We start from the raw sequence: 10846 nt of genomic DNA, 5'->3' as shown, positions 1-10846 counted from the left end.
TTCGATTTAGGTCGAACTCTTCTCTTTGGCGAAGGCCCTTGGCCGTTAGGGTGTTATTTCGAACTTGTCAAAATTTTGACCCTTCGTCGTTTGATTGAGATCGAACTCTTCTCTTTGGCGAAGGCCCTTGGCCTTTAGGGTGTTATTTCGAACTTGTCCAAATTTTAACTCGTTGTCGTTCGATCGAGGTCGATCTCTTCTCTTTGGTGAAGGCCCTTGGCCTTTAGGGTGTTATTTCAAACTTGTCGAAATTTTAACACGTCGTCGTTTGATCGAGTTTTAACTCTTATTTTTGGCCAAGGCTCTTGGCCTTTAGGGTGTTATTTTGAACTTGTCCAAATTTTAACTCGTTGTCATTTGATCAAGGTCAAACTCTTATCTTTGGTGAAAGCCCTTGGTCTTTAGGGTATTATTTCGAACTTGTCAAAATTTTAACCCGTCATTGTTTGATCGAGGTCGAACTCTTCTTTTTGGCGAAGGCCCTTGGCCTTTAGGGAGTTATTTCGAATTTGTCGAAATTTTAACCCGTCATTGTTCGATCGAGGTCGAAATCTTCTCTTTGGCGAAGGCCCTTGGCCTTTAGGGTGTTATTTCGAACTTGTCAAAATTTTAACCCGTCGTCGTTTGATCGAAGTCGAACTCTTTTTTTTGGTGGAGGCCCTTGGCCTTTAGGGTGTTATTTCGAACTTTTCCAAATTTTAACCCGTTGTCGTTCGATCGAGGTCGAACTCTTCTCTTTGGCGAAGGTCCTTGGCCTTTAGGGTGTTATTTCGAACTTATCAAAATTTTAACCTGTCGTCGTTCAATCGAGATCTTACTCTTATTTTTGGCGAAGGCTCTTGGCCTTTAGGGTGTTATTTCGAACTTGTCGAAATTTTAACCTGTTGTCGTTCGATCGAGGTCGAACTCTTCTCTTTGGCGAAGGCCCTTGGCCTTTAGGGTGTTATTTCGCACTTGTCGAAATATTAACCCGTCGTTGTTCGATTGAGGTTGAACTCTTCTCTTTGGCGAAGGCTCTTGGCCTTTAGGGTGTTATTTCGAACTTGACGAAATTTTAACCCATCGTTAGTCCAAGTTTTTGGAGAATCAGGTATCCTCTGGGGGAGCCCTAGTTCGTTTGATTCTGTTCGCGTCGGAGAGTGTAATATTGGAGAGTATGAAATGTTGCTGTTTTGCTCACGTTCATTTCATGTATACATTGGAGTTTCCTTGTCTAATTTTTTCGCCTTCCGGTCTGGAGATGTCATTAGTGGGCGATATTTCGGTTGTTTTGTAGTAGTTTCCCATTCTCCGGTTGAGGTGTTTCTTTGCTTGCTCGCCTGCATACCGCTTGTGTTCCTGTTTGAGCAAAGAGCAAAAAGTGAGTAAAAATGATATTTTCCTTACCCCGATCCGATGAGTCGGTGAATTAGGGTGGATTTGCGACGTTACTCGTCTTGCCTGGCTTTTCTATGGTTGATGGGGCGATGGTTTCTAAATTCGGTGATTGTTTCCAGCTCTTTTTCCCCTTCTATGTTGTGTGTTTGCCCTGCGTGGGTTGGGCTTTGCCTTAGCGCTCTTTTCGGTTAATCGTGTTTCCGGTTTTTGATCTAGAAGACACTAGAAAATTTCACTAAGAAATCCCCACAGACGGCGCCAAATTGTTTGACTCAAAAGATATTGGAACATTTTTGAATAAATTAATTAAAGAGAGTGAAGGGGTAAATCTTAGTCTAATATAATAAATTCCAGATCTGTAAACTAATTGGAAGAAGAATGCATAAGATGAGATAGAGGTAACCACTTTTATTGATATTTTTCATTGTAGCTCCCCTCAATCAATGGAGAAGGCCCTATTACTTATTCTTTTGGAGATTGCTTTACTCTCCCTTCTATTATGAAGATTACCGGGGAGGGGAGAAAGAAAAAAAAAGGAGAGCCTTTTACTAGCCGCGCTCCCCTACATATAGTTATGAATCTCTACTATATACTTGATTTGATGCTCTTTCATGCTATGTCCGCCTTTGTCGTCCCCTAGATGTCAACCTTTCTAACTTGACGGATATTGTGAGTACAATATTTGAAATAAAACATGTCGTCTTTCGCCGCTTGGGCGGAATGTCGGTCAGATTTTGACCAATACAGAACCATTAGCTGATGGGTTAGCACCTCCCCTGATGATGTCACCGTCTTCTTCTTCGAGTTCATTCATGTGAAACTTTTTGCGATGGTAAAATTCGAACGCCAAGGAAATAAGGTTTTTCTCTTCGAGTATACGAAGATAACATGGAAGAGAAGAAATGAATGCCGAATTGCTGATGAAATCACATGCGCGAGAACATCGTGGGAACTTAGCCCAAATGATTGTAGAGAGATGTCGTGTCGTACAATGGAGAGACAAGAGAACACGCACGGCTGCATGGAAGGAAGGACCTACCATTCCCGCTATTGCTTCTACAGTTTTTCTGGGATAAATAAAGCTTAAATATAATGTAGTACTCTTTCTTTATGAGATTGGAACGAATTAACGAGAAAAGATAATTTGGAGATAAATATTTATTAGAAGGTATGGGACGATCCAAGGCAAAGGTAAGGCTATATACATTATCCTCCATAGATCTCAAATTAAGCTGAGTTTGTTATTATTGTTGTTAAGGCGATGCAAAAAACAATTGATCATATTGTAGACAATAAAAATAAAATCAAGACCGACAATATCGCAATAATCGTAGTATTTTATTTCGAATATTTGAGTGTACAATCTCTATAAATCCTCTGATTCTTCTTTTCAATAGTAAATAAATTCAAGGGCCTTTGAGCTTGGTTTTGAATCTATATTTGTTTTCCACGAACGATGATCTTGTTCTTGAGCTTGAGCTTGATTGCTTGAACTTGATCCTGATTCGTTCTTCGTTCTTGAGCTTGATTTCTTGAACTTGAACTTGATTGCTTGTAGCATGAAATTTGTAGAGAAATTTGCGGCGTTTGATCCACGAGCTCTCTCTTGCTTCTTGTTATAACTTCTGGTGTCTTTTTCTGAGTTATGAAAACCCCTATTTATAGTAGTGGAAGGGAAGAGTTATGATAAGAACAAACTCTTTCCGACCAATCAAATTGAAGTGTGACATGGCTGCATTTGGCTGGCCAGAACATGTCACTTGCACATGTGGCGCGATTTCATTGGTCTTTTAGCGTGACTGGACATGCCTTATCATTTTGACACGTGGCATGGTCCTATTGGCTCTTCCGCTTGACTTGGCACGCCACGTCATTTGACACGTGGCACCAAACTGGGCCTCCAGGAAGATGACATCTTGGGCATAATGAAGTGGGCTCATCACTTTAGCCCAATGGATTAAGACTTCTTTATTTAATCCGTATATTTTGGACTTATATAACTAATTCAATTATATTAGCCCAATAATATTTATTTGGACTAGCATATTAAAATAGTCCATATTATTTTATCGATTTAAATTCGATAAAATTTTAATGCTTACAAATGCCCCCTACTTCAAGACTTGTCACATTTGTTTGACTAGGCTTGAAGTAATATTGAAGTAACATCCTTTCTTCCTTTATCTCTTTTCACGTAAAACTTGGCCAATTTGTCTTAAAGTAACAATAATAATTCCAAAGCTTGAAACATTAAAGTTTCCAAACTTCAGTCAAAAACACTAGAGTTTCCAAAGTAATGATGATTGTTTTGATTATTCTATTTTGGACTTTTGCATTCTTCAAAAACAGATTTTTCTTTATATTGTCATATGCTTACAAACGTCCATCACATGCAAATAGAGAAATAAAAATTCGGCCCAGCCCATAAAATATGCAAGTTAATTGAGATGTGTTTGCCACGTAGCACAATTCTGAACAACTTGTATCACTATGCCCCCACTATCCAAATATCTTTAGGAGAGAAGTCCTAAATATTTCATACGGAAGATTGCAATTTGAGTCCATGTTGACAACAACTTACTGTCTCCGCATTGGCATCCAGTCCCAATTAGAAGAATAATTCTTACAATCTGAATCCCTTTTAGAGTTCGATTACAACCATCCCACATCGACAAAGCCACTTAACATGCTACCTTGAAAAATCTATATAAAGGGTGCGTACTCTCCAACTTGTGAGCATTAGTTCGTAGTATTTGCAAGCCACTTGAGTTTATTTTTGTGGACTTGGAAGCATTAACGCGAAGGTAATTTCTTTTTTTTTCTCGTGCTTTCTTTTTTGTTGTCTTTTCTTTTTCCCTTGTTTTTTGTAGGTCAAGCGAGAAAGATATGTTCTTGTTCAACAAGATGATCCACGCATAAAGAAGATAATCTTGGGGTGTGAGGGGATGGGTACTCATCCCTACCCAAATATCGGAGGGATTACTTTTATGGCCCGACTACCGGAGAGATTACTCTCAAAATGGCCCGATTCTTGGAGAGATTACTCTCAATGTGGTCCAATTCTTGGAGAGATTACTCTCAAAATGGCCCGATTCTTGGAGAGATTACTCTCAATGTGGCCCAATTCTTGGAGAGATTACTCTCAAAGTGGCCCGACTACCGGAGAGATTACTCTCAATGTGGCCCAATTCTTGGAGAGATTACTCTCAAAATGGCCCGATTATTGTAGAGCATTTCATCCATTTAGACCTTTGTACCCATTATAATATTCTTGATTTGTACTTTGACGACCCCTCTTTTCTTTCTCTTTTTTTTTAGCACGAAGAGATGGCAAATTTCAAGGACTATACCTCACCTTCCTCAAAACTTAGATATCTCATCATCGAGACTGAAGATGGCATAGAACAAACCAAGCTTTTGGTTCACACCTCACAAGCCGGCCGATATGCAGCTTCATGGCCTCCTCTAAGGAACTCCCTTCATGTAGAGAACTGGACCTTGGAACACAAATCGATTTCTAATCCATTATCCAAGATTTGGTCTCTCCAAGTGTCAATCCATCGCCATGTAAATATTGGTAGCACCCTTCCAAACTTAGGAAGTCGCATAATTTAAGGCGAAGTACATTGGGAAAACGCAACAACAATCGAGGGCGAGTATCGTCATATTCCAGGATATTGGGAATGGGCTGAAGACGTACTTGGTGGAAGCCAACAAACTCTGAGTACAACAAAGATTTACGATGTTGTCAATGCCTCACTTTTCACTTATGATCGAAACTCGAACATTTTGCAAGCATTTTGTGAGGCTTGGTACCCCAAGACGAACACACTTCTTACATCAGCTGGGGAGCTATCTATATCTCTTTGGGACTTACATATCCTTGGGGGTTTGCCCATCGCGGGTTCTCCGTACGAAGAAGTGGTACTTGAGACAAGAGAACTCATCGGTTTGAATGAAAAACAAGTCATATTTATTCCTCGATCTTGCGAGTATTTATTTGCCGCATTTCATCATCTTAAGGAGGGTACGGGTGCTACCCAAAAGGTCTTCTTCAGCAAGTGGACAAGTTTTTGGTATAAAAAAACTTTAATATATAGACCTGCCCCGTTGCGAAAGGAAAAGAAATTTGCACGTCTAAAGTCAACACATAATCCTAATGGAGTTATTCCCGAGACGACGAGGTGGTCGAGTGATCAAGAAACTATATTCTCTAAGCTTAGGGTGAGGTCTAACAAGAAAGATGAGACATATGTAGCGGCATTCTTATCAATTAGGCTATGTGCCTTTGTGTTCCCCAAGGTAGAAAATTCCATTCGTCCTGAGACTTTTATGATGGCAAGTATGATGGCAGGCGGGCGAAAGATTAGCCTTGCAGTCCCAGTTTTAGCGACTAATTATCATGGTTTGAATAAGATTTCGTGTTCTTCCCAACTCGATCAGGTCAAAGTTTTTTTTCCCATTCATTATGTTTATGACTGGCTTGCACATTACTTCAAACCCCATTATCCACTTGCTAAGGGTCCGTCTGTCCCTTTGATAGTGGCATACTCAGGAGAAGGGGCTACAAGGTACTTTGACGAGAGAGATGGAAGAAAACGCATCTACAATAGGGAGGATATAGTTTGGGCACCAACAATGTTAACCAATTCCCGTCCTTATTATTACGTGGATAACTATTCCCCTCAAGAGTTGGAATCAAATTACTTCATGAGCTTATGTTTTAATTACCTTCCTTTGAGGTATGGTAATTCATTCATCATCGAGCCATATAGCCCGCATCGGTTTGGTCGTCAATTTGGATTTTACCAAAACATCCCCGGCTTTTTGGAGAACGATATCTGTACCACCTCTCTAGATGAAGGAATCAGATTTTGGAGGATTTGCACACTGTATCGATCTATGTCACGTGCAGTTTTTCCCCCAGCGGTAGATCCTATGGAGAAGCCTTTCTCCACTAATTATATGTCTTGGTGGGAGAAAGCGCATGGGAAGTTTCTCGAGAATAACTTACAAGCTTTGGTAGACAATGTTGGGCTAAAGTCTATAATTCCTTTAGGAGGTGAAGATCAAGGTGTTGGAAAGACGCTCTCAAAAGTTAAAAAATATCAACTCCAATCCCAAAAGTAGTTACGCAACCTAAAAAAGGAAGCTTAAATCCTCAAAGGCAGCTTTGAAAGAAGTGGTGTGCACTTCAACAGCTATAGAGAAACACCCTCTAGTTCTTCCATTTAACACGCGTGTTCCTCAAGACACAAGCCAGAGTACCAATGAAGATCAAAATTGGAAAAGGAAACGGCCTAACCCAGTAGAGATCGTAGAGGTTCAAAGTGTTGATAGTCCCTCAAGAATGCATACAGCTTGTAACAAAGAGGTAAAATACAATCGCCTCACTCATTCCCCTTTTTAGGAGTAGCTTAACTATAAATTACTTACTTTCTTTACCTTTTCTTTATGCAGTTAAACACCATTGGGCATCCGATGGTATCCCCATGCAACAAGCCGCAAGTGAGCGATGAATCTATTGGAGGGCGTACGTGTAAAGTGAAGTCATCGTCAAAGGCGTCATCTATTCCTCATGACGAATCCCTAAAAAGACAAACCCCAAATAAGATAACTCGCATTTCACCAATGACAAATACGGCGGTATCTATATTTGAAGGAAAAAGCATTCTTTCCAATCGCAAGAAGGAATTCATTTTGGGACTTTGGGAGGATATTTGCAATAGGCTCTCCAAAACTCGTCTGGAATTGCTCTCATCTTATAGGGAGAAAATCATTGAGATTTTCGAGGATATGAAGAAGACGAATATTCTGGATTTTTCTCCATTAGAAGATTTACTGAATTCTCTTTTTGAACTTGCCGCATCATATGACCAAGAGCGATCCAATATGGCTGATAAGACGAGTGAAGATGAGAAGCTAGAGCTGATTTCCAAAGCTAAAGAGCATCTCGAATCGTTCAAACTTGAAGCAAGTGAGAAAGTCAAGAAAGTTTCCTCTTGTGAAAAGAAATTGAAGAGAGTCGTGAAGAAGTTGCAGACATTACAACAAGGGAGGGAGAACCTCGAAGGTGTTATAGAAGCGACTCAAAAGGAGGTTAACGAGATTCAGTAAAAACATTCAACTGCCGAGATTGAGGTCTCTTCATATGACAATGTAAATTTGTTGACTGTTGATGATTCGGCCAATTTGGAGGAGAAGAAGAAGAACTTGGAGCCTAGCTGTCAAGAATTGATCAACTGCAAATTTTGTTTATATTAGGTTGTTAGCTTTATCTCCCATTTTATCTTTATATTAGGTTTACCTAGTGGATATTTATTTCATCTTAGATAAGATTGCTTCTCGTATGCTTTACATTACCCGACATTTATCTTAGTTGCATAATTTTGTACTTTACGCACTTGTAACGAAAGATTCATATCTTGTCGTGGGAGAGTCTAAGTAATGAACCATTTGATTTTTCGAAAATTAGATTTCAATATCTAAAATATATCCAAAATTCAGAATCAAGGACCTTCAGAATCGCCCAAGATAATATTTTGGAACCAACTTTAGATCCCACCACGTTGAAAATTTCAGATTTGCGCAGTCTCACCAAACAATAGATATCTCGGTGTAAAAATATCAAAATTGCAAACCGTTTGATTTTAAGAAAATTAGACTTCAAGATCTAGAGCATATCCAAAATTCTAAATCAAACAACTTCAGAATCGTCCCAAATAATATTTTGAAACCAACTTTATATTGTACCTTGCTATCAATTCCAGATTTGCGCAGTCTCACTAAAAAAATCATATCTTGGAGAAAGAACGTTGAAATTACAAACCGTTTGATTTCATAAAAACTAGACCTCAAAATCTAGAACATATCAAAAATTCTCAATCAAATAACTTCAGAATCGTCTCAGATAATATTTTGAAATCAACTTTAGATTCCACCACGTTGAAAATTTCAGATTTGCGCGACTTCGCCAAAAGTTTTGTATCTTGAAGTAGGAACGTCAAAATCATGAACTGTTTGATCTACTAGAAACTTAACTTCCAAATATATAAGATATCCAAAATTCATGATTTAATGTCTTACGATACATTCAGATAATATTTCGAAGTTAACACTAAATTCTGATACACCGACAATTTCAGATTTGCGCGACTTCACCAAATATTTTGTATCTTGATATGGAAGCCTTGAGATCGGAAGACGTATTACTTGCCATAAATCGAAATTTAAGATCCATATTCTCACAAATATCTTGGGGTTTAAATCTCACTGAATTTGAAACGTTGCGCTAAGCAATCATTTCCTTATACTTGTGTTTACTTTTGATGCCTCACTTATCTTCCCCTTTTTTTTAGGTAGAGGGCGAACTTGGAGACCAACAAACTTGAAGGTTTGGCGAACCTGAAGACATAGAGAATCCCTGGACTTCTATGCAAATACTTGACATCCTTCTAAAATCGGCCCATTGAAGATATCAATTTAACAAGGAGGATTACCCCCTTTAAATCAAATGAGATCAAAGTTCAACATGAGAATGGCATTTCAGCTTGATTTTTCATTCCTCCATACTTCACTCGAACAACAATTAGGGCAATATGTATCTTTTGAACTTATGTGACTAAACTTAGAATGAAACTCTAAGCTGCCTACGTACCCCGGTGAAGAGGATCAAGTCATACCGTAGTTCAGACTGGGTATTTTTTTTATGTCCTAACTTTTGCCTAGGCCACCTCTTTCGAAGTTTTCAACCTAGTGGACTCTTTTTTTTTTACGTCCTAACTTTTGCCTAGGCTGCCTCTTTCGAGATTTTCAACCTAGCAGATTTTTTTTTCCGGGGGTGGGGGGCGTACACAATTTAGACTCATGCGGGCCAGGAGTGTAGCAACATGCAGTTTAGGCTCGTGCGTCAAGGAGCGTCATGACTTGTAGTTTAGGCTCGTACGTCGAGGAGCGTCATGACTTGCAGTTTAGGCTCGTACGTCAAGGAGCATTATGACTTGCAACTTCATGGATAATACTTCTTAAAAAACTTGCCATTGATAGGGCCGATTCTCATACCATCTGCATCAACCAACTTGTAAGCCCCACTTGAATAAGCTTCTTGTACGACATATGGCCCATCCCATTTTGAAGTGAACTTCCCTACAAGTTTATGGGAAGTAATTATGGGTCTTTGTACGGCAAGGACTTGATCTCCTACTTGAAAGGATCTCGGACGAACTCTTTTATTGAAGGTGCGAGACAATCGAGCTTGATAACATTCAAGACTCTATTGAGCTTCCAATCTCTTTTCATCAAGAGCTTCCAACTCTGCTAATCGAAGTCGAGCATTTTCTTCATCAGTGATCCCTTCTTGAATAGCCAGTCGTAACGAAGGTATTTGACGCTCAAGTGGCAAGACAGCTTCGACTCCATAAACGAGTGAATAAGGAGTCGCCTGTGTTGGCGTGCGATGAGTCGTTCTATATGCCCATAGAGCTTCTTCCATATGGTCATTCCAATCTCGTTTGGATTTGGAGACAACTTTCTTTAACAAGTTGCATAGAGTCTTATTGAATGCCTCAGCTAGACCATTGGCGGCAGCATTGTACATCGAAGAGTTACGTTGCTTGAAGCCAAAGAGATCATAAATCCTGTTCATCAACCTATTATCGAATGGCTTTCTATTATCCGTTATTATGTAACGAGGAATGCCAAAACTATAAATAATGTTTACTTGGATGAAACTTGCAACATTTTCCTTTTTTACTTCCTTAAGAGCAATAGCTTCAGCCCATTTTGAGAAGTAGTCAGTTGCAGCCAAGATGTATAGGTGCCTACCAGAGGACTTTGGCAGTGGTCCAACAACATCCAATCCCCAAGCATCAAATGGCCAGGATGCAACAGTTGGGTGCAACACTTCAGGAGGTTGATGAATAAAATTCGCATGGAATTGACAAGCCTTGCATCTTCGAGCGTAGTCCAAGCAATCTTTTACCATCGTTGGCCAATAATATCCCATCCTTTTTATATGGAAGTAGAGCTTTGGTCCGGACTGGTGTAACCCACATACCCCAGAATGTGCCTCTTGCAAAGCTTGGAGAGCTTCATTTTCTTCTAGGCATCGCAAGAATACTCCCTCGGACGACCTTCTGTATAGAGTATCCTTATAGTAAAGGAAGCGAGGTGCACGACAACGGATTTCAGTCCTTCTCCTCGAATTGTTTGGAAGTATCCCATAGCATAAGTAATTGATAATGGGTTGTCGCCGTTCTTCTTTCTCAACTTCAGAAACAACAACAAGATGCTTGAGTTCGTTATCTTCACCTTTGACCTCATTTGGCGGCGTTACTACCCATTTTTGGCAGATGGTAACTTGCGCTTGGTCAGGCAGGGCTAATGATGAAGCTAGAGCAGCTAAAGCATCAGCCTTCTTATTTTCTTTCCTTGGTACATATTGAATAGTCACATCGTTGAGCCACCCCAT

General features: G+C 39.7%; 2 protein-coding genes across 2 annotated transcripts; one reads left to right on the top strand and one right to left on the bottom strand.

The window, feature by feature from the left end:
• Positions 1-3105: 3105 nt before the first annotated feature.
• Positions 3106-7494, top strand: LOC138871594 (uncharacterized). Its single transcript, XM_070149479.1, has 5 exons — positions 3106-3162; positions 4248-4326; positions 5051-6451; positions 6579-6751; positions 6838-7494. Exons 1-5 carry the CDS (start codon positions 3106-3108, stop codon positions 7492-7494), a joined length of 2367 nt encoding a protein of 788 aa, XP_070005580.1.
• Positions 7495-7604: 110 nt separating this feature from the next.
• LOC138871593 (uncharacterized) lies at positions 7605-10846 on the bottom strand. Its single transcript, XM_070149478.1, has 2 exons — positions 10433-10846; positions 7605-7619 (listed from the first exon to the last, which is right to left on the bottom strand). The coding sequence occupies exons 1-2, from the start codon at positions 10844-10846 to the stop codon at positions 7605-7607; spliced, it is 429 nt and encodes a 142-aa protein (XP_070005579.1).

This window comes from Nicotiana sylvestris, chromosome 6 (assembly GCF_000393655.2).
Source record: "Nicotiana sylvestris chromosome 6, ASM39365v2, whole genome shotgun sequence".
Lineage (NCBI taxonomy): Eukaryota > Viridiplantae > Streptophyta > Magnoliopsida > Solanales > Solanaceae > Nicotiana > Nicotiana sylvestris.
This window is presented reverse-complemented; position numbering and strand designations above follow the sequence as displayed.

Bases quoted from the DNA above. Each gene is read 5' to 3' on its own strand.
- LOC138871594 (XM_070149479.1), top strand. From the start codon at position 3,106: ATGGCTGCATTTGGCTGGCCAGAACATGTCACTTGCACATGTGGCGCG. The intron at 3,163-4,247 runs GTCTTTTAGCGT...TGTTTTTTGTAG, and splicing joins CATGTGGCGCGATTTCATTG to GTCAAGCGAGAAAGATATGT. The intron at 6,752-6,837 runs GTAAAATACAAT...TTCTTTATGCAG, and splicing joins ATACAGCTTGTAACAAAGAG to TTAAACACCATTGGGCATCC.
- LOC138871593 (XM_070149478.1), bottom strand. From the start codon at position 10,846: ATGGGGTGGCTCAACGATGTGACTATTCAATATGTACCAAGGAAAGAA.